Genomic DNA, 20,536 nt, shown 5'->3' on the forward strand with positions numbered 1-20,536 from the left:
ACTTCAAAATAACTTAATTTGCTCCATAGATGAGAATCCCTTTTTGCCAGGAAAGCAGTGTGGTCAGCAAAGCGATGGCCCCGGGCAAAGCGCAGTCCCCACTCAGGGTGGCCACGTGCGTCTCATTCTTGCACTCAGACACTGATCTGCACCTCGTTCAGTTGTTTATACCCACCCTTTACATACAAAAGCAGACCTGTCCACAGGGGAACAATCTTCCCCCCTGCAATCTCCATGCCAGGCCTGGTATTACTGAAAGGGCTGAACTCACAGGGAGTTTACCCAGGAGGCTGTTCCAAGCTTTGCAAGTTTTTGTCTGGACCTCTCCTGTGAGGTTCTTTAAAGGCGTAATTTTGCATGTAGGCAGTTACTATTTTAACATGATCGTGCTGGAAGATGTAAAGCTTTAAGCTGTAACTCAGAGACAAACCTGAATTGGAGGAAAGAGGTAAAACTCTGAAGTTTTAGTTCAGTAAACCTCATCAGCCGTCCCTTCTTCATGGAGTGCAGAGACACCACAGTAGTGCTGCGGTTCTCAATGACAGATGTGTTCCCCTCAAATGCCTTTTTTATTTCTCACTTGTAGAGATCCATCTACTTCATATCAGTTGCAGCTGTGCATTAAAGACTACAAAAGCTTAATTTGCTGTTAACTTACATTATATTTATTGCAAAAATAGATGGCTTTAGCGCTCACTTCTGTAATTACACTTCCATTACTGCAAAAGCTAGAAGTGGACACTTGTATTTAGGCTGTTCCTCCCCCAACACCACATACAGAGATTCAAGTTGAACAGCAAGTCATCACCACCCCCTAAAGGGGAAAGCCAGGCAAGAAAAAACTGCAGCACGAGTTACTCAGCTTCCCCCAGGACTTGAGATAAGTTTACAGGCCTGTGGTGGCTGCAAACTTAAGGCATCGAGATTCCAAAACCGAGCAGTGCGTTGCCAGCCAGAGTGCCCAGGCCACCAAGGGAAAAAGATGTCAGTTATCATTTGGCTCCTGCAAATGAGCACGCTGCTCGGGAAGCAGCCCGACGAGTTCATGATTGTCACATACCAGAGCAGAGAGTCTCTTAGCCACCATCACAGGCACAAAACAAATGGTGTTTGATAAGCAGGCTTAATATAACAGGACTGTAAAATTGAGCGAAGAGGATAAGAGGGAAGCTCATTAGCAAACAGAAGCCGCTGCAGTGATGATCATTATCTTCCCTAGATCAATAAGCTGAGCAAGGAGTGAAAGTTTGGCCTCTGCTTCCCTTCAAGTCTTTAGCCTTGACTCTCCAATCTGAAAAATTACCTGCACTTAAATATGATTGTAGCAACAGAATTCTTAACTCTACAGCCCACTAAACCCTCTAAAAGACTAGAGTCCTAGATTCCCAGCTCTTAATTACCTGAAGTCAGATCAGTTTTTAAATAAGCACTGGTACGTACTAGGAAGTTAGAGGAACCAGCAGCAGTAAATTAAGAATCTCACTCTTGCTGGCCTGTAAACAAAGAAGAAGCCTCCACACAAGGCAAGGCTGTTATGTCCCAGACACCTCTTACTCGCTTTACATTTTGTAACAGTACAAAGCCTGTCTTCAAATAAAATGACACATTTCTTCAAAATCCCACTAGGCTAGAATTAAACTCATTCTGAATATGGATAACAGAGGCAGTCTGCCTGTCCTGCAAGTAGAAGTAGCTAAAATTAAATTGCCAAAAGAAAAAGCAAGCCCAAAACAAGCCCAGCAAAATTTTACTCTTTGACGGTGAAGTTATCGGGGGGTGTGAAGCCTAACGTAGCATGAGGGAAGCAAAATCAGAATTCAGTAGCAGCAAAAAAACAGACGACATCACTTTTTGAGACCCCAGTCCAGCTTGTTTATTAACCAGAGGAAATGGGAAGCCTCACAATCTGATGGCTGTGCTGGAAAGCCAAGCACTTCTCTAGCCCCAACACTAGTGGATCAAGTTATTCTAGAATGCATGTTGTTAATTATTTTGGCCTCTGCTACTGCCAATAAGCTCCTGGGAGTTCAGGCACTGTGGTGTAAAGCACGAGAGCGGGAAGGGCGGAGCCAAGCATGGCTGGAATAAGAGCAACTCTCCAAGCTTCCTCCTTTCCTCACCTTGCCTATAAACTCCAGCTCCCTGCGAGGTCCATGTGCTAATCTCTGACCTATCTGCAGTGACTGTGACCATTTCTCTAACAGCAGATGAGGCTTTAAGGCATGACCGTTCTCACTCATAGACACTTAGGACTTAAAGACGTGGACAGCTCGTATCACATACTGCCTGCAGATGGGACACTCGCTCATCCGCTTCCCGCACTTGGTGCAAGTGACCATGTGGCCACACTCTAGCAGGACACAGTCAATGGGGGAGTCCATGCAGATTTTGCAGAGGTTTTCCTCTGCGCCAGGGAGCCCAGCACCACCTGAGTAAACAAAAGACACCGTTTGCATGAGACAGGCTTAAGAGAAAGGATTTTGCTTAGTTTTTTTGTTAGAGTCAGTATTAGATCATGGTACAGTCTGTGATTTGGGAACATTCTCCTGAGCCTACATGCAGGTATATCTACTCCATCAACTGGCAATGAGCCAAAGGCTCAAGTTTTTACACCAATATATTGTGTGTCACGGGAACAGAAGTAGCACTGCGATCATAAACTGTGAGACAAACAAGGCAATATTAAGAATATCACTTACCAGTTCGATCGTCAGTGTCAGAAACTGCAACAAAGAAAGTCGCATTACTTGGTGAGAATAAGAGAAAACAAATCACTCAAGCTTCATCAGGAAGCAGGAGATGAAAGCCTTGAAGGGACAGGACTGAACTAAAGCAGACGTTGAAACAGATTCTCCGATTAAGATAATTCATTCAGCTATAAGGGGCTTTCTCTTTGACTGAGCATATATATTTAATACTTCACAAAGACAAGCAATTACCCAAAGTGATTTCTCTATTTGATATGACAGTTTTGAATTTTACTCAGTGCAAGAGTAGTTTTGGGAAGCCATGCAGTATCTGCTCCGGTTTTACACCATTACACCAGAGATGCACAGAAGGGGCAACAGTTCAAGAAAAAAATGGTGTCAAAAGCACAAAATACAATGAAAGAAGATTATAACACTAGAAAGATTGTCTTCAGTCTTTGAATATTTGCAGACAACAGACCTTGGAGAGAAGTGTGTAAGAAGACAGCACTCCTTTAGACGGAGATAAGAAAACTGTCTTTGCAATCAGCAAATGTTAAATGCCCGGGTGTTTTCGTGCATTCTTTGCCTGCTACCATGAGCCAAGCACCGAGCTCCCTGGAGTGCCTGCAACCAACGTGGCTGCAGCCTCACACCAGCTGCTGGGGGCTGGTGCAGCACCCAGGAGATCTGCCACAGCCACATACAGCCCCAAAGGGAGACCATGCACTTGTTCTCATTTATTGCTACCACAGAGAAGTCGCTCTGCAGAGTTAACACTGCTCTCATGTTCAACAAGCACAAATAGTGATGAGAACAGCTCAGGAACTTGCACTTTAGCAGTGCTCAGATGTGTATGAGAACTGGAAACCCCCTAAGTCTCCTTCCCACGTGCAGGACACACATGTGGAGCAGTTCTAGCCCCTTCTGCCCTTGTCAGGTTTCAAGGGAAAGCCTGGAAACCAGAGAGGTGCTTGCGAAATTTCTTACCTAGATGTTGAAGGTCTTTCTCCTTATAAAGGCGAGTCACGCGCTCCAGCAGCTCCCACTTCTCACAGCAGCCTTTGTAGTTGACAAAGTTGCGAGCAAGAATTTCCTTCAGCTGCCGCACAGTGAGCGCATCAATATCCCCAATGCTGGTCAGGTCAGAAAGGGAAGCCCTCCGCCCCTGCACCAGGTTTTCTTCCGAGTCGACAGACTGAAAGGAAACAAACATAGAAGAATTTTTGCCCCTCAAGTTCGTACCACTACAGCTGGAATCAACTTTCAACATGCACGCTAACAGCACTTGGTGTCTGGATATACGTGTAGCTTGAATTATTGTGCAAAACCCTCTGCCTGAGACAAGTCGTGCAATGGAAATAAGAAAAAGACCATGTAATAATAGGAATGGTTTGTGTGGAGGACAAGATGATGCTAAAGAGGGGGCACTTGGGCCTGCAGGTGGGTATAGTCCGAGTTACCTTCTAGCCACCCATCCCTCTGCAGCAGCGATTCTGCAGCGGCAAATTGAGCCTGGTGTCCCTTGCCATTTGTCTAGCTCTAGGACACACAAACCTGTGTCTCCTCCTCTGCTGATGCTTCTGCTGAATTCTCAACTCCTGCCATATCGACTTGGCTCAGAAGTACAAACCCATTTGCCTAAAAGAGGAAATAAAGCTTTCACCAACAGTGCATGTGTGTGTGACCACACAGAAGTTAGCTTGGTGAGTCCAGCGTAACTGCAGACACTGCCTGTTGAAACGATGGGCTGCAGCACAAGGCAAAGCGGAGCGCGCTGCTGGGAGAGGTTTCCTGCATGGTGCTAACAAAAGCAGATCAATTTTAAACACGATAAATGCTATTTAAAACTCAAGCATTCTCTCTGACTCTTTAAGGTCCTGCTTTAAGCCCTTTAAGTCCTTGCACAATAAGCTCCTCCCATGAGGCTTACTAGGCCTGGATCAGAAGAAAACCAAATCTGTATCGACTCCAGATGGATTTGATGTAGAAAGGGAAGGGGTAGATACTCTAAGCACTTAACAGAGCAAAAGGAACTGCAGAGCAATCCTGGCCCCTGGGTGGTTTCCATGCTGATAACAGGGGGCTGTGTTACCATACTGGCTAAAGCAGCAGTGACTCGTTAATACTTGCAGAGCAAAATAGCAATAACGATGAAAGAGCCTGAACTGTAGCAGGATGTCACGGGAGTCGAGAAAAGGAGCTGAAAAGGCCTCATGGGGAAGTAAAGGAGGATGGCAGAGCTGAATGTGGAGATAAAAAAATGGGGTGGCAACATCCAGAAATCTGTCAAACAATAAAGAGGCCAGTCTAATTATATGTGAAAAATGCTCCCATATCCTCCCTTCAAGCCCCCCACGTAATGCTTTTGCATTAGTAGAGCTGCGAGGGCAGGGACTGATAAACGTTCAGTGCCCTGGTCCACAGTCCTATTAACTTGGTAACGGGACTGGGAGCAGATGTTAAACATGTGTAAACTTCCCAGGCCAAATAGGAGAAAGACAAACAAAGCAAAGGCAATAAAAATAATAAAACTCAAATGCCCCGACAGACTTCTTCAGAAGAGCACAGAGTTAAGCATATACTGAAGACTAATAGGAAATTTGGTGTTTGACAGCAGTGGATCTAGGTGCAAAAAGACACCAAAAACCATGCTCATCCCCCAGGCTTCTTTCCTAGCAGTCTCAAACGCCAGATCACCTTAAAGCCAGGTTGCTCTGCTGCACATGAACTAAAGAGAAAACTGCCTCATCTAATACTTACACCAACTGTCACAAAGTTGTAACAGAACAAACACCACAGATATGGACCTAGGAAAAAAATCACATTCCAGGGGACCTCAGAATAGTGCAGTTTTTCTCCGAGTGTCCAGTATATTCAGCCCGGCCCACCAAAATAATTTTACTAGTGCAGAAAGCGAGAATGGCACTAGAGTCAGTGTGGCAACAACACAGCATAAAATAACTCATTTACCTCCCTAATTGTCCTTTAAAGAAAGTGGAAGATCCTCACTTCAAAGTTCAAATGCACTGGAAAGACCACATGTAAAATGAAGCTGAGAATTTTTGTCAGCTATTCTACACAGAAGCTCTCCATGATTTTGAAGCACAAAACTTAAATGTAAAACCTTCCTGGCCTATTGGCACATTTCTACTTGGAAAATCTCCCACAATATTTTAGCAGTTAATCCAAAACCAGGGATGAATGAATATGCAAAAGAGGCTTCTAGCTAGAGACTGCACCTGTGGATGTTCCTGAGCTAGTGAACTTGAGATGGGGTCTGCAGACAGCGGAGACACATCATGTGAGGTAGAAGATGCTCTGCTGCTCGGTGGGAGAATCACAAAGTCTTGCTGTCCAGAGGCACTGCTATTTATAGAAGGTGTTTGTATCTGATCTTCTTGGGCAATTACAGGCTGCTGGCCAAGAATCAGAAACACCAGGTCCTCCTTTTCCCGACACAGCTCTGTGGAAATGTCACGGAGCGCCAAATAGTCTCGCAGATCCTTCACCTTCATCTTTATCAACTCTTCCCGCTGAAAAGCTGTGGCTCGGAAACGCTGGCACAGGTGGCACAGAAGGGGACCGCTGTCGGGCTGGCTCGAGCAGGACGTGCAAAAATCCTTCTTACAGTCCAAGCAAACGTGCTGGGAAAGAGAAGGGAACAGAATCACACGGATGTGCCAAGCCTGGAGACACAGGTGCACAAGGACTGCACTGTTCCGTTAACATCTGGAAGCCAAAACAGGTCGTAACCCCTGTTAAAGCTTAATCAAACCCTTCTAATTTATGGAAAAAATGTCCAGCATGTTATGCATGCTCCTAGATGAGGAGACGGCTTCGTCCCATGAACTGAGCTCCTGATTCCTCACAGTTGTTAGCAAAGCACTGCTAACACTCTAGATGCCTGGAATGAAAAAATACATTCTTAAACAATTCCCTCAAATGCCATGAGCTTCCTGAAACTTATTTTGGACCCATTCATCCAGTTTAAGTCCAAACTGAAATCAAGAGATATCTCTGAGGCAGCAGTCTCTGCAAGTAAATCAGAGTTAGCTGGGCATTGCTTTACAAAGCAATGAAAACATGTTCTGTGCATTAAGAAAGCTCTGGCATTGGAGGGAACTAATTAAAATCATCTCTCTATTCCATAAAGTTTACTACTTGCTAAAAGCAACACCCCATACCTTATTCCTTTTCTTTGAGTTTACCAAGCTTGATTTCTCAGAATAAGAGGGAAAGAAAACAAGGCCTACAATGTCAGACGGACTTCAAAGAATTCCTCGTTGTATTTATGCAGCAAAAATAGCCAGCTTATTTTAAAAATAATACGCACATTGTGTTCCAGTTAGGTGCTAGACAGAAAGTGTTGGAAGTTTTGGAAATATAAGGCCCCAGATAATCTGAAAAGCTTTTTAAACAAGTTCAGTTGTTTAAGAGCTCTATTTTTATGCTGTTCTGATACCAACACTCAGGGCTTGATTTTCAGAAGTTCCAAGCACTCACAGTTCGTGTTGACTTCTGCAGAAACTGGACTGTTTAACACTTAGGAAAGTCAAATTCTGCATTTTCCAATAGGAATAGCAGCTGAACAGCCACATTACGGACCATTAAAAGAGTCCTGAGGGAGAAAAGAACTGGATTATTTCATTGCCGGTGAAAATTGCTCATTAACAGTCTTAGGGAAGACAATTTCTCTACAACAAAACAAAATAAAAAAAAACCAACCAGGGAGATGCACAGGCAGCCACCTACAGACTTTCACTTCCCTTCTAATCCAGGCAGCACGCGGTATTTTTACCCTGTAACAGTCCCCTCTGGAATGACTCAGCACGCACACATTTAAATTTCTTTTTTTTTGAGACTCCCATTCTGAAAGAACTTGTGCATATACGTTTGCTTGCCCCAGCAGGAAGTGGAGCAAAACCAAAAACCCATTTCAGAAAGACCAGTTAGTAATGTTGCAGCACTAGAGTTCTGGACTGGACTTTTTACCATTAATACTCCTTATTTCCCCATCTGCTTGGACTAGAGAAATAACTCCCTCCCTTCTATTTGTGAGGTACCATAAACTGGCCCTTAACATCCTGACCCTTTAGAGCTATGCAAAGAGAATTATAGATGAAGACTTGGAGAAGCAACAAATATAAGCAGACTGAAAAAAAAAAAAAGTTGTTTCATGAATTGCTTCATGATTTTCCAAAGGAAGCTGATGTTTCTCGGGCTCTGAAAGCTGTGAGGATGCTCTGTGTTTACAGGAGAGCCTTCCAACCCCTCGACACCTGTCAGCCCCTTTGCCCCATGCCCCTCTTGCAGTTAAAACTCACAGACTTCTGCTGTAGACCTGCGTTAGCCTCATACCAGGAGACCTTGGAAAGGGTCTGACACCAAAGCTTTTTAGGAGGAGAAAATTTTTCTGGTTGTGCAAACTCAAAGCTTCTTCTCAAAATTCCTTTTTATTTGTGGGCTCGCCAAGTAAGAGCAACATTTATCAACCACAAACCATAACAGGAAGGGCAATCTCAACAGTCTGTCCAATTTTGGAAAAAAAACTTCCTCAACTTGGTCATTATAAGAAGCATGAATAGTTGTCTAAGTTACTTTTGATCCAGACTCCTGAGAAATGCAGTTAACTGCAAATCCTTCAGGCAGATCCATGTGCACGTGGAGCAAGGGAGCAAGTGCCTCTCCAGCCATTCAGGAGGATGGGACCCCCTTCCCTCTCAATGAGCATTCCCCTAACAGCCAAGCTATCAGGGGGAGGAGAAAAATACGTAGTTTTACTCTGGAGGAAAAAGGAGAAAAATCCCCATGCTCTGGAGACTGCCAGGTTGGCCCTAACGGGGATGGCCAAGAGAGCCCCAGTGCTCAAGTGTCCTGACAGTCCAACTCGAGGGAGCCCCAACATGGGCTGCGTTCCTCAACATACTTCTTGCAAGCAATTAATAGCACTCTACCTTATTATCGAATGATACACTTGAGGAGACAAAATAAAAATAAGCGGGATAAGCTCTTGCTATCCGTCCAGCTCTAGGAGATTTGCTGCTCTGCAGATAACCCTGCCTGCAGCTGAGTTCCCTGTGTTTACACATGCCCAGCTGCAGCTCAGAATTGAGCAGCCTTCAAATCGTTTCCTCTGTTTGTTGAACGCTGAGCGAGGGCCGCGACTGCAGACAACGTTCTCTGCAGAACATTCGTTTTAATCATTACTGTAAGTTGATGCCTGTCCCCGTGAGCTCAGGCCTCCTTTAAATGGCACTTGCTCTTTCCAATTGCAGCACAGTCACAAGGCTGTCAAACACAAGCGCTTCAACTCTTGGGTTCAGAAGTCAGTCCCAAACTTAAGCCCAGCTGTGTCTCTGACAGCTCCCAGAGATGCCAGGATTGGGCTCGGAAACACTTGGCTCTTCTTTGTATTAAGGATCAAATTAAGGAATGCCTTCCCTACAGCCACTGCTGGTGGCAATTACTTTGGTTTCTTTTTGTTTTGTTTGCTGTTGCTTTTTAATCTTACACTCTAGCTTGCCAGGAGCTTTTGCTGTCAGTATGCAAAGAATAGCATTTTCCTAAAAATGACAGCCAATTCGAGGAACCAAATCAGAAAATGGGGAAGAAATAACAATACTGCAGTATCCAGTACCAAAATCACCTGGTACAGCTTTCTAAATGCAGGGACGGAAATGAAGAGTGCTCAGTTCAAATTAAAAGATGTTGTAGAACCCCTTTGCTACAGGAAACCAAGATCATAAAAGAGGAAAAAACAAAAACATTCAGATTATTTTTGCTACCACAACTAATATTATATGCTTTAAAAATGCTCCTGCAGTTATTTGATAGCACTTTGTAAGTCCACACTCCATTCAAACGTCCCCTATCCCAGTGCTTTCAGCAAGTGCCATGCAGCATGGAAATTAAAATACAGCTATAATAAAGGGTCAAGTAAACTCAGAAACCACCATTCTGCTCTATTTTCATCTTTTTTTAAAGCAATCCAAGTTATTCATAGGGTCTCCTGTGTGGAAGGAATTCATTTTTACCTATTCAGTAATTAAGTAGATTCCTGTATAAATATTAACTGGACCCTACAGTTCGAAGGAACCGCCTCTCCTGGGATAAAATACAGAGTTTTTCTCTCATTACAGCAAAGTGAGATTTCATATGTCTGTGAGTCTACATCGACAGCATTAAATTCAAGAACTAAAATGCTGACCAGTTGAAAGCCCTTTATACAAGTGAGTTGCATGTACCACCCCGATCCCCATCTCCTCCCTGGAGAACAAGGACCTTGGGCTGGGCTGTAGCCCTCCGGTCCCACAGCTGATGGCTCAGGAGTCGTGGGGGGACAAAGCAGCCCGAGCCTGTGCTTTAGAACCCCCCTCACAGTGCAGTATATAGATCTCAACCTCAGTCATTGACAGGCTGCGCTGAATGGGAGCAGCCGAGACACAGACACACATTGTATTCTGCTGCCCCACTTACAGGGAGCGTCGACTCCAGCGGGAAAGCAGGGAAGCTGCCGGGGCCAGGAATTCTCCAAGAGCCAGGGCAGCTCCCCTGCTACGTGCTTACCAGAGAGGCACTGCTCTGCAGGCAGCTGCTGGTAGAACCTGTATTTTAGGGGATACCATGGCCTGCGGAACCCCAACCGTAGCACTGATGCTGCATCGCTGGCCTTTACTGCCTCAATGTCCTTCATTTCAAAAGTTAACACTCGTTGCAGAATGAATCTTTTTCACTGTGCCTTTTTTTTTTTTTTTTTTTTTTTGAGATGTTTTCCCATTTACTGCAAGGTTTGTAGCTTTTTTTTTTTAAACAGAATCATGAAAAGATACCCTAGTAAAGCTTTTTAGAAGATTCATTTCTCCAAATCAAATGCTTCTATCCTCATTCATTAGCTTCTCTTTAGTTGCACGCTGTAAGGATCAGGCACTTATTAAGCAGCAGAGTTTGGACTCTAACCAGCTCTGTTCACTAAAACTCTTATCTCGAAGCATTATGGGAACCCTCATGTTTAAATAATTGCCCAGGCAGGGTCTGCAGTCTAATTAAAAACCTCATGGCAACAATCATTTTGGCGATTATATGCTCAAAAATGAAGTTTACAAACAAAATAAAAGGGATTTAGTCTTTTTTTTTTTTTTGCTCTGTTTTCCTCCCTTTGGCACAGAGCTTCAGCAACTAACCCCCCGGCCCCATAACCTTACATGATAACCTTCCATGTTTTTTTAGCCTGAGCAGCAATAATTTGGATATAAAAATACAGGCACATCTTTCACTGGAGGCACAGGCTTGTTGCCACTACTTAAAAAAATAAAAAAAATAAAAAAAAGGACATTAGCCTTTTTAAAATAACAAATTAAAAACTCATGTTCAAGTTAATGCTCCTTGAAGTGATTACAAGCAGCTTGGCATTCTTCACTGAGGGCCTGGGAAAGCCAAGCCTACCGAGGGCCAACCTCCACATTTCCCGTTATCTTCTGCGTGCTAATTGCAAAGGAATGACTAACTGCCCAGGCCCACAGAGTGGCTGCCTCTTTGCACGGGAGGAGAGAGGCCGGCGGGGCGCCGCGGGGCCCGGGCGCTGCACCCACCTTGGCGCCGCTGAAGCGCGTCCCGCACGCCGTGCAGCTCTGCTCGGGGGCCGTGGGCGACGGGTAGGAGCTGTAGCCGGGGTTGGCGTAGGCCTGGGCGCGGGCTCCCGTCGGCGCCGGCGCCTGCATCTCCTCGGGAGAGCCATCCAGGCAGAACCAGTTGCAGCAGCTTGCCCACATAGTAGCTGCGGGGGAAAGAGGAACGGATGCGTTACGGGCAGCACACTGCCAGCTATCAGGAGAACAAGGCATAAAAGGCATATTTAAGTTTCCCACCATCCGTTCGCTTTTGACAGGGTGTGATAAGAGTGGATTTTCCCCAGCTCCCAAGTACACCCAAAAACCACAGCCCAGGACAGCACAAGGAGCCGCTGGTGGGGAAGGAGACGCAGAGCTGCGGGATGGCTGTTACTGCAGTCCTTAGGGTTAAGAGATCTCAGCAAGGGTAAGATTACATTTGCATTCCAGTCAGCTGTTGGAACCTCTCTGACCAAGTTGGCTGTAATAGGCTGTCGCTACTCCGTATAAATCATAATACAGACTTTTATGTGGATCAGTAAAGATAACGAGCTCAAATTATGTCTCATACATCTTACTGGAATGAAATCAACAGCAAGATCACAGGTGGGTATTCTGCAATTTCATTCCAAATCCCTTTATAAAGATAAAGCTACAGATCTCTAAACACAAGACAAGGACAGCGGTACCACTCCTGATTTAACATGCCAGGTCTCGAGTGAATTTGCAGCAGTAGAAGGCTAAAACATTACAGAGCAAGTAAGTTTTACTAACTTCAGAAAAATCAAGTATTAACTTCCACTAATGGATAAGCAACTGCATATGATTTTTTAAAAAAACCCTTATTTATTTTCTTGCAAAACAAGTAACAGGGTATATGCACTTACCTGCAATCCTAATGACCCAGTGTGAAATGCAGAGTTTTGTAATCTTCTAAGACCACCCATGCAAAAATATTCCAGAACACCACAGTGCTATAAACTTGCGCTTGGGAGTTTACAAAGAAATCTGAATTCATCTGGGCATTCGGCTTCTAGAGCACACACCATGTGTCATCGCTTGCTGGTAAACAGAATACAAATTGCCTGCTCTGCACTTCTGCATTCACACTGCAGCTCCTCATCTAGGCGTCTTTTACATCTTACAAGTCTGCTCCGTCACTGACAGTGCTCAGCAACAGCTCCGTTTTCCAGAATTCTGGAATTCAAGAGTCTTGCTCAGCTACACAGACGCCTCATTTCTTTCCCCTCAGGAAACGTTGCTATTGTAAAATCAGGATTCCCAAGGGAAGGGCCTGCTTTGAGCCCTAAAGGTTAGCTGCTATAATAAACATACCACCACCAGCACAGTGTGGCTTTTTTTTTCTTTCATTTTTCAATTTTCTTTTTTTTTTCTTTTTAAAGGACTGTGCTCAGTTCCCTATTGGGCTGATGAAGTGGGAGGCTCTTGCAGGTTGGTGCTGCTGCAATTTCTGCAGCTTTCGGGGCACCTTTAATCCCCTCCAAGCCGCGCTGCAGCTGGCTGTCAACGCTCCCGCTGGCACTGCGGAGGCCACAACGGGCCGCGCACCCGGGGCTGGCCTGCGGGCTCAGCAGGTTGCAGCTTTTAAGTGAAAACTCAGCAGATCTGTGACAGATAACCCATTCGCCATGGGTTATCTGTCTGATGATCACTGTGCAATATTGTGGAGAGGATTAAAACTCCCAGGAGATCTCCCATAGCGAGGAACCTTGCACAGCTCCACGGCTCTTGCACCCGTGGGTGCTGCGCCCCGGTGCTTGGCTTGACGGAGGTGTCCCAGCCATTAGACAAAGCAGGGGGTCACCAAAGGCACAACATGACAGCACGACACTTATTACAGATAGCTTAAGATAGGACAATTATCAAGTGCTGGTACCATAAATAACTATAAATAAGCAGCAACAAAACCCGTGCAAGCGCTTCCTGACGCACAGGGATCCGAAGCCTGTTTCTAATGAAACAGCCGCGGTGTCCTAGCCTGGCGTTTCATTCCCCATGCCCCAGCACCGCCCCTGTGAAAGCAGAGGCAATTACCATTCGATAGGCACCCAGAGAGCAGCCTCCCCTCCGCAGAAACTGCACCCAGGCACTCGCGCTGCAGTCACACACGGCCGCTTAATGGCATACATAAACAATTAAGCTTTTTCCTTCTGCACATTAATTCCCAAGCAATTCATTCCCCTCACAAGTTAACACATCTATTGAACAAAAAAAAATAAATAAAACAACAACTGCATTTCATTTTAATCCAGGCTGTTTGGAGGTTTGATTTGTTCCCAGGGACCGCAAGCCCAAGCAGCACAAGGCTGCCGAGCGCCCGCAGCCTCGGCGGGGGACGGCGTGTCCAAGGGCTCCTGCGAACCCAAGGCCACCCACGATAACAGGATACACAGGCGCCGCAGGCTGCCCCCAAACCTTGTTATCCTAAAAGGACAGCCCGCTAATTCTCTCTGAGACGCTGCAGCATGAGAAACACTGCGAATAAAAACACAGGGGAGGAAGGAAGATGGAGCTCAGCGTTCATCTTAAATTCTACCCTTGCTTCCCTCCTAGGAAAACAAACACAAGGTTGACAAAAGGCTCAGATACTGTTTCAGAGGAGCGTGAATCCTGCTTGTCTAAGAAAGCACAAAGGGAGACTTCCACAAACAAACAAGAACCAGGGCTGTCCTCCGAGCTGCAGCTTTTCCCCAAACAGCTCCTGTCTTAAGAAAGGCGCCCACAGGAACGTGACAGCCCTGCATGACACAGCCGAGGTCCTGCAGCCTGCGCCGGCCTCGCTGGGATTGGATTAGTTGAAGGGCCTCTGCATTCAGAGTCACACCAGTCCAAGGCAGAGGGTGCCTGGTGCAGGAGGTGCTTTGACAAAGGGCAAAGTTGCCTTGTGCTCAAGTCTGGGACCACAGAGAACCTGCAGACAGTGCCCGCGCCCAGTACGGCTCCCTTCCAGCCGCGCTCCGCACGCCCGCTCCCAGCGCCGGGGAGCTCACAGACCTCTCCACTGATGCATCAAGTGCCACCGCGCCGGGCATCAAGGAGCCAACGTGACCCCAGCTTGGCCAGTAGAGCCCAGCTGCTCTTTGCAGATTGCCAGCGGAGCATAGCGGACGAAACCTGGCTCCTCGGCTCCTGGCAGGGACAGTGCCGAGGGCTGACGCGTAGGAGCTTGAAACGCTGCTGGAGCTTTGCTGACCAGCTGCTGGGGTACTAAGCAGATTTCACTGAGGTTTAAGATGCTGCTAAAACTTCTCTTTCTCTGCCTACAGCTACTCCAAGAACAAGAATTTCAGCCAAGATTTAGCCCTTGTTTCAAGGTAGACTTCTCCTTTGCTCCATAACGCATCATTCAAAGGCCCAAGGTAAAGCAGTGCCAGAGGGAAAGGGCTGGTAGTGGCTGCAGAGTCCCAGGGTGAAGCTTGAGCATCACAGCCAAGGGGCACTGCCCTCCACAGAGCCTGCCGCCCGGGAGATGAAGAGCTGTTTGGCACGGAGGGAGTCCTGCCCTGCCTCAGGCTTCCCGTGGGAATTGCTCCTTCTCTGCCATCCCCAGGGCTCGGGGAACCCTTACAGTTACCTGGCCAACATTAACAGGCCGCTCTGCAAAAGTTATCATCATTCCCAGGAATTTTCAAACGTCATCTCGAGTACGAGACACCGAGGTGCCGACGTGGCGGACATCAGAGGTGTTGCCGACTCCAGCACTCTTGGTTATTCTCAGTATATTCTCTCCCCCCAGGCAGCTGCAGGAAGGCAGGGGAGGATGTTTCTGGGGACGGGAAGGCTCCGTGGCAGCCGCGGAGCTGCCGCCTCCTGGCAAGCCGGCAATGCCCATGCCGAACCCGGCTGCCCGCAGAGCGCCGGGAACAGCAGCGTGAGGCGGGACCTGCCACGGGGGTTGGCACAGGGAGACCAAAGCCCCCAAAGGGGAACCTGCAAACACATCCACCCACGGCACGGGCACCCACGAGGCACTCGGCGCACGGGCTTGTGGCCAGGGGAGCAGAGGGCACAAGGGGGATAGCTTGGGTTTCTTTAACTTTCTTTAAGGAAAGGCCAGGAGACATCCAGCAGATACGGGAGGAGGCAGCGCCAGCACCCAGGCACGCCAGGACCGGGGTTTCTGCAGGCTGGAGCTGGGAATGCTCCAACTCTTTCCACTGCTTTTTGAGCAAAGCAGTGAATTTCACCTCTCCAGCTGTTAAGATGCTCTACACATTACCCTTAGTTTTGTACAAACTCACAAGCATGATTTCACTCTGGACATTCTCAACATATCCATGTTGAAGTCTTCTCCCCCATACACCGTTGGCGTGTAATAATAATGCAAGCCTGGATTTTTATGCTTTCTGCCTTCCTTACATATTTCTTATCTCAGGCTCTTCCTGTAGATAAAGCATTTTAATGCCATGACCAGAGACCAATGCCCACATGCACAGGATTTACTACACCTACTTCACTTATTTCTGCCCAAGGATAAGCTTTGGCTGGATAGTAAAACTTTGAGTTACTTTTGACAATAAATATTTTCCTAAAGGAGCAAACAGTAAGGAACCAAAGCAAGGGCAGGGCATTTCTCAGAATCTTCTGAGTTTTTGGCTCAATGCAATAAAGCTGCCAGTGACTGTGCCTGACTCCCTCTACTTGATGACTGCTGAGGAATCTGGGGGGGCTGCAAAAGGCCCAAGGAGAATCTTGAATTAAACGGATCAAAAGCAACTGAGCTCCCTTGGGCAGCTGATTTTGCTCCCACGTGAAGAGACACAAAAGCAACAAGTGTTCCTACTCCTACTCCAGACACGGAGAGGCCAGGGCTGCTGCCCCGTGAGGCTACTGCCAGTGAGGAAGGGAGCCAAAACGGGAGGGAGACGCAGGAGCAGCAGCAGCTTTGCTGGAGCGTGCTCTCCGCCAAGGAGAGCTGGTTCCTTATCTCCTGCAGCTGCCCCACAGCTCCTCGTGAGCAGCCAGCTCCACGCCGAGCTGCTGTGCTGCTCGCTTCCCGAACCACGAAGCTCCTGCTGGCTCCAGCAGTCCCCATCCTCCACGGGCACGTTCTCCCACGTGTCAGAAAACACGCGTGGCCCAGAGACACCCTGCTGTTTCTCAGAGGCTTTTGGGAGAGGACTGTTCCTCCAGGTCTCCCTACCAGCCCTTCCTTCTTTGCTGCGCACTAGGGAGCTGCAGAACGCAGCCCAGTCTGTGTGTGTCAAGTAAAGGCACTAGACAACAATATCTGTATATATCAAGAGCCATCTCCACCACCAGCTGCTCTCTACAACAGCAATTCATTGTAAGACACCATTCTCACATGAACTGAACGGGACAGGGACCCTTGTTTCTCCCAAAACCAGCACTTTGTGACATCTTAGTAGTTAGAGCACTGAAATCTATTCCAAAAGCCAACATGTTATTAAAAAATTCACATCTGGCTACAGCACTTTTTGCATGTATTCCATGCTGCATTCGCTGCAACATCAGATCTCATTTTCATGAATGCTGTCTTACAATGGCTTAAGTATTTAAACAGGCAACCATCCTGATGTCTCATTAATACCGTTATATCATTGTCTATTGGTACAAATCACTTTTTAGGGCATATTTGCACAGATAAGAAATGTCTTACTAAAAATCAGTTCCACCAGCAACCCAGCACTCGCAATTGAACTAATTTTTGACCAAGCAGTGAGTATCTGTGCTCTAGAATGATCTGCTAAAGTTAGAATTATTCTTTTAAGTATTATTCTATGTCCCTGTGTCAAAGGCACACAAATCTGAATTATGTGAAACGGAGTGGGAGGAACTTGATGTTGATTCAGGTAGAGAAGTCAGCAAACAAGCCCCAAACAGGAGGCGCAAGGGAAGGAGGCCGGTTGTCGGTCTCCGTGTGACACCCACAGAGCTGGTGTCTGAACTTACGTGAAGCAAAAGCAAATGAAGAGCAGGAGCCAACCCTGGGTAGCTCATGCGAGGCTTGCAGGTCTCATTCACTGCATACAGCTGCTGGCTTGAACACGGGAGATTTTTAAGGGTATTCATCAGCAAAAGTTACTAGTTCACACGTGCCTGAGGTGATGACATGTATTTTATAAAAATACATAAATATCAGGTCTGTATCACGGCTGGGGACATGAAGGTTAAAGGGGAAGAGAGGACAATTTTGTTTCAGGAGGAGGGAGACACTTCATCTTCTATTTTGCTCTATGCTTGCAAGATACCTGGATATTAGAAATCTAAAGTATATAACAGGAACACTTTCAAGACCACAACTACAGAGACACTCCCCAGCCCGAGCAGGTTCCCGGGAGAGGATTCCCAGTTACCGAGGTAGAGGCAGGGGGGACATTCGGGTCAGTCGGTGCCGGCTCCGCTCAGAACCGGGAGCCCAGGGCAGCTTCTGCGGCGTCTGGCCGGGCTCCTGCGTGCACAGGCTGCCCGGCACGGCGGGTGCATCCGTATCCACACACCCAGTGGCTGCTTCTGCCGGGACGGGCCGGCTGCTGCCCCATGCCCACAGCCTGGCCCAGCACCATCGCCCCGGGGCGGCTCTCGCGTGGCAGTTTCACCCGTGTTTTCTGCACGCCCGTGCTATTTAACACGGCGCTGCTCGGCTCTGTGTCACTCAGTGACTCCTTCCAAGGCCTCCACGAGCGGGCTCGGCTGGCGCAGCCGGGGATGCCACCTGTCCTGCACGGGACACGGGAGCGTGGCACGTGGCGCCACGCGCTCCCGAGGGGCTGCTCCTCACAGCGCTGGCCCCAAAGAAGAGAACTGGGCCACGCGCCAGCATCTTAATGAAGGAAGTGACATCCATTTAGCAGGAGCAGAAAGCAAACAGCGCGGCCGGTTGGGGCAGGGCGCAGGGGCGAGCGGCTGGAGCGAGGCCAGGCCGCTCCAGCGGGGACAGCAACACACAACCGCCCCGGGATGCAACGCGCTCTCCTGCCGAATTACTGCTGCTTCCAAGAGAAATAAAAATACCACAGGAATTCCCCTCGTTATAGCGTACTGTCATGCAAACAGAGGCCCTTTGGAACAAGCCAACTGCATGTTAAGTCCTAAGGGGGACTGAATAAGAGAGAAAAAAAAAAAAAAAGAGAATATCAGCTCAAATGGGAAAAAACAAACAAACAAACAAAGCACCACAAGGAATACTCTAAGATCCTTTTCGAGCTTCCTGGGTGTTTACCAGCATGCTAAGTCACAGGTCAGCTGCTGGCTGCCTGATGAAGCTGAAGGCCAGTTTGTCAGGAGATGGAGCAGCGGATTCTCACTGAAGGCACCGGGCTCAGCAAATCCCCCCGGTGCACGAGGCACCCAAGCTGCAAGCACCGCTTGGAAACTGGAGGTCTTCGATTTTCCTTTAAAATTGAGAAAACGCTTTGAAAGCTCTGTGGTTATGCAAACTCTGCCTCGACTCCCTTGCACCTCCATTGCAGCCTCAATGTTCACTCGTCTTCTTCCACTTACTCAGCACTGGGGAGCAACTTGCTTGTACTCATCTCCACATGAGCAGCTTGCAGAGGCTGTTTTGTTTTACAAGGTACTGGGTACCCAGGGTGCATCTATTTCAGTATAAACTGTTTATTTTGACCCAAAATTGCACTTTATCTATTGAGAAATATTTAGATAAAAAGTTCTTCTTGCTATTTATTATAATCACATCTCTAGACATCTGCCAAAAGGGAAATTCTACCAAAATCTTCTTTCTTTTGCAACACAGCGATGATCTTTCAGCAAGTTAACAAACAACACAAAAACCTCAGTGATTAATGAAATCACGTGACCAGTTTTAGACCGTTATTTACTTTACTCTGTCTATTTTAATTGCTTCGTCCCATATCTCTCCCTTCCTCTCTCTCCTGCTATGGTGAAAAACAAAAACTTTGGAGCTCTCTTACCCCCTTGTATTTCGGATCACCAAGACAGAATTGAGCCAGCTGTAATTTAAAGCATAAACTAAGTTAATAAGAAGAAAGCTCTGGAGAAGCAGGATACCAAAGTACTTAATTTTGCTGCCATTCCCACCTTCCTGGCACGCTTGTGACTCCTCTTCATCCTCCCTGCACAAACCAACAGTCAAAATGGAAGCTTTCTGTCAAAAGTTTAGCAAAAACCAGCCCACATCTCCTAGATTACTGCATACCAGCTCAACCTCTGCTTTTCATTATGGGGAAAAGGCCGATGCTGGCTTGCGTGCTGCAATATTTTCCCTGCTCATTCACATCATTGCAGTCATATTTGGATTTAGTGCCAGCCAGCTGATTTTTTCAAGCAGTGGGGAGCTGCTAAAATTAAGATTGCAGTATATAGCCATGAACCACTAAAAGAAAACCTGAAAATTTGAGTAACTGCATCGCTTCCTCCATCCAGCTCCCTTCAAGGGAGATCCTCACTCCACCCTCTCCAGATTTCTCAAATCCCACCTAACCCACTCGGCTGTGGCCCTAACTGGGTGAGGAGAGTTGAATCTGTGCCCACCTGGAAGCCACAAACGGTCTCCAAAGCCACAGTTTGATCATCTTGGGAGTCCTCCTCCTCACACCACAAATATCCTGCTCCCTTCTGCAAATACTACATTACTCATAATAGAAACTCTAAGTTTCTCCTGCTCTGCAGGGCACTGCTGCGAACTTCCGTATTCAGCTATAAACAAGCAAAAGGAGCTTCACAGCTTTGAATCATCCCAGCTTTCAAAAAGTGAAATGCTCATCCCTGCTGGATGACTTGATTGGGATTCCTATCCTAAACTGGGGAATGCAATAAGCTGCAGAAGGCAGGCAGAGGAACAGGGTAGCTTCACTGGAGATAAGCATTTCAGTTTGTATTTTCATCATATCACCACAGTTCCCACTTCGGATAGAAAGAGATGGAGCTATTTCTGTTGAAATCCTTGGCCGAAAGGCCTGTGCTGACAGCTGTGCATCTTGTGCCATTACGACAGCAGGTTTCTCTCCAACTGAATAAATCACATATTCATCAACAGTTAATCCTTGGAATGAAGCATAAATGTATGTAGGCAGCTGAACTGAGAAAGAGAAGCACCACTCAAGCTATATCCACTCTAGCTTATAAAAATGTCATTTTCAATCTATGGAACACAGCAAGAAAAATGCATAGAAACTTACTCCACCTGATAGACCAAGCACACGTGAAAGGATTCAGAGAGACGAGGTACTCTCTCTGAAGAAGTTGTGCCCAAAATATGGACAGTTGCAAGCAGAA

At 46.9% G+C, this 20,536-nt stretch overlaps 1 protein-coding gene across 2 annotated transcripts; it reads right to left on the minus strand.

Annotated features, from left to right (window-relative positions):
* Positions 1-142: 142 nt before the first annotated feature.
* On the minus strand, positions 143-12,338 carry RFFL (ring finger and FYVE like domain containing E3 ubiquitin protein ligase). Of its 2 annotated transcripts, XM_026036961.1 has the most exons (7): positions 12,184-12,338; positions 11,279-11,463; positions 5,930-6,334; positions 4,245-4,328; positions 3,678-3,885; positions 2,700-2,723; positions 143-2,428 (listed from the first exon to the last, which is right to left on the minus strand). In XM_026036961.1, the coding sequence occupies exons 2-7, from the start codon at positions 11,456-11,458 to the stop codon at positions 2,247-2,249; spliced, it is 1,083 nt and encodes a 360-aa protein (XP_025892746.1). In that variant the 5' UTR covers positions 11,459-11,463; positions 12,184-12,338; the 3' UTR covers positions 143-2,246. The 2 variants fall into 2 exon arrangements, with proteins under 2 accessions (XP_025892746.1, XP_025892747.1); XM_026036962.1 differs by lacking the exon at positions 4,245-4,328.
* Between the last annotated feature and the right edge of the window lie 8,198 nt (positions 12,339-20,536).

Source organism: Nothoprocta perdicaria, unplaced genomic scaffold (genome assembly GCF_003342845.1).
Source record: "Nothoprocta perdicaria isolate Ctin4 unplaced genomic scaffold, notPer1 scaffold_189, whole genome shotgun sequence".
In the NCBI taxonomy this organism is placed as follows: domain Eukaryota; kingdom Metazoa; phylum Chordata; class Aves; order Tinamiformes; family Tinamidae; genus Nothoprocta; species Nothoprocta perdicaria.

Bases quoted from the DNA above. Each gene is read 5' to 3' on its own strand.
- RFFL (XM_026036961.1), bottom strand. From the start codon at position 11,458: ATGTGGGCAAGCTGCTGCAACTGGTTCTGCCTGGATGGCTCTCCCGAG. The intron at 3,886-4,244 runs GTTTGTGTGTCC...GTTTCCTTTCAG, and splicing joins CAGCAGAGGAGGAGACACAG to TCTGTCGACTCGGAAGAAAA. The intron at 2,724-3,677 runs GTAAGAAATTTC...TCTTTGTTGCAG, and splicing joins GAAAGACCTTCAACATCTAG to TTTCTGACACTGACGATCGA.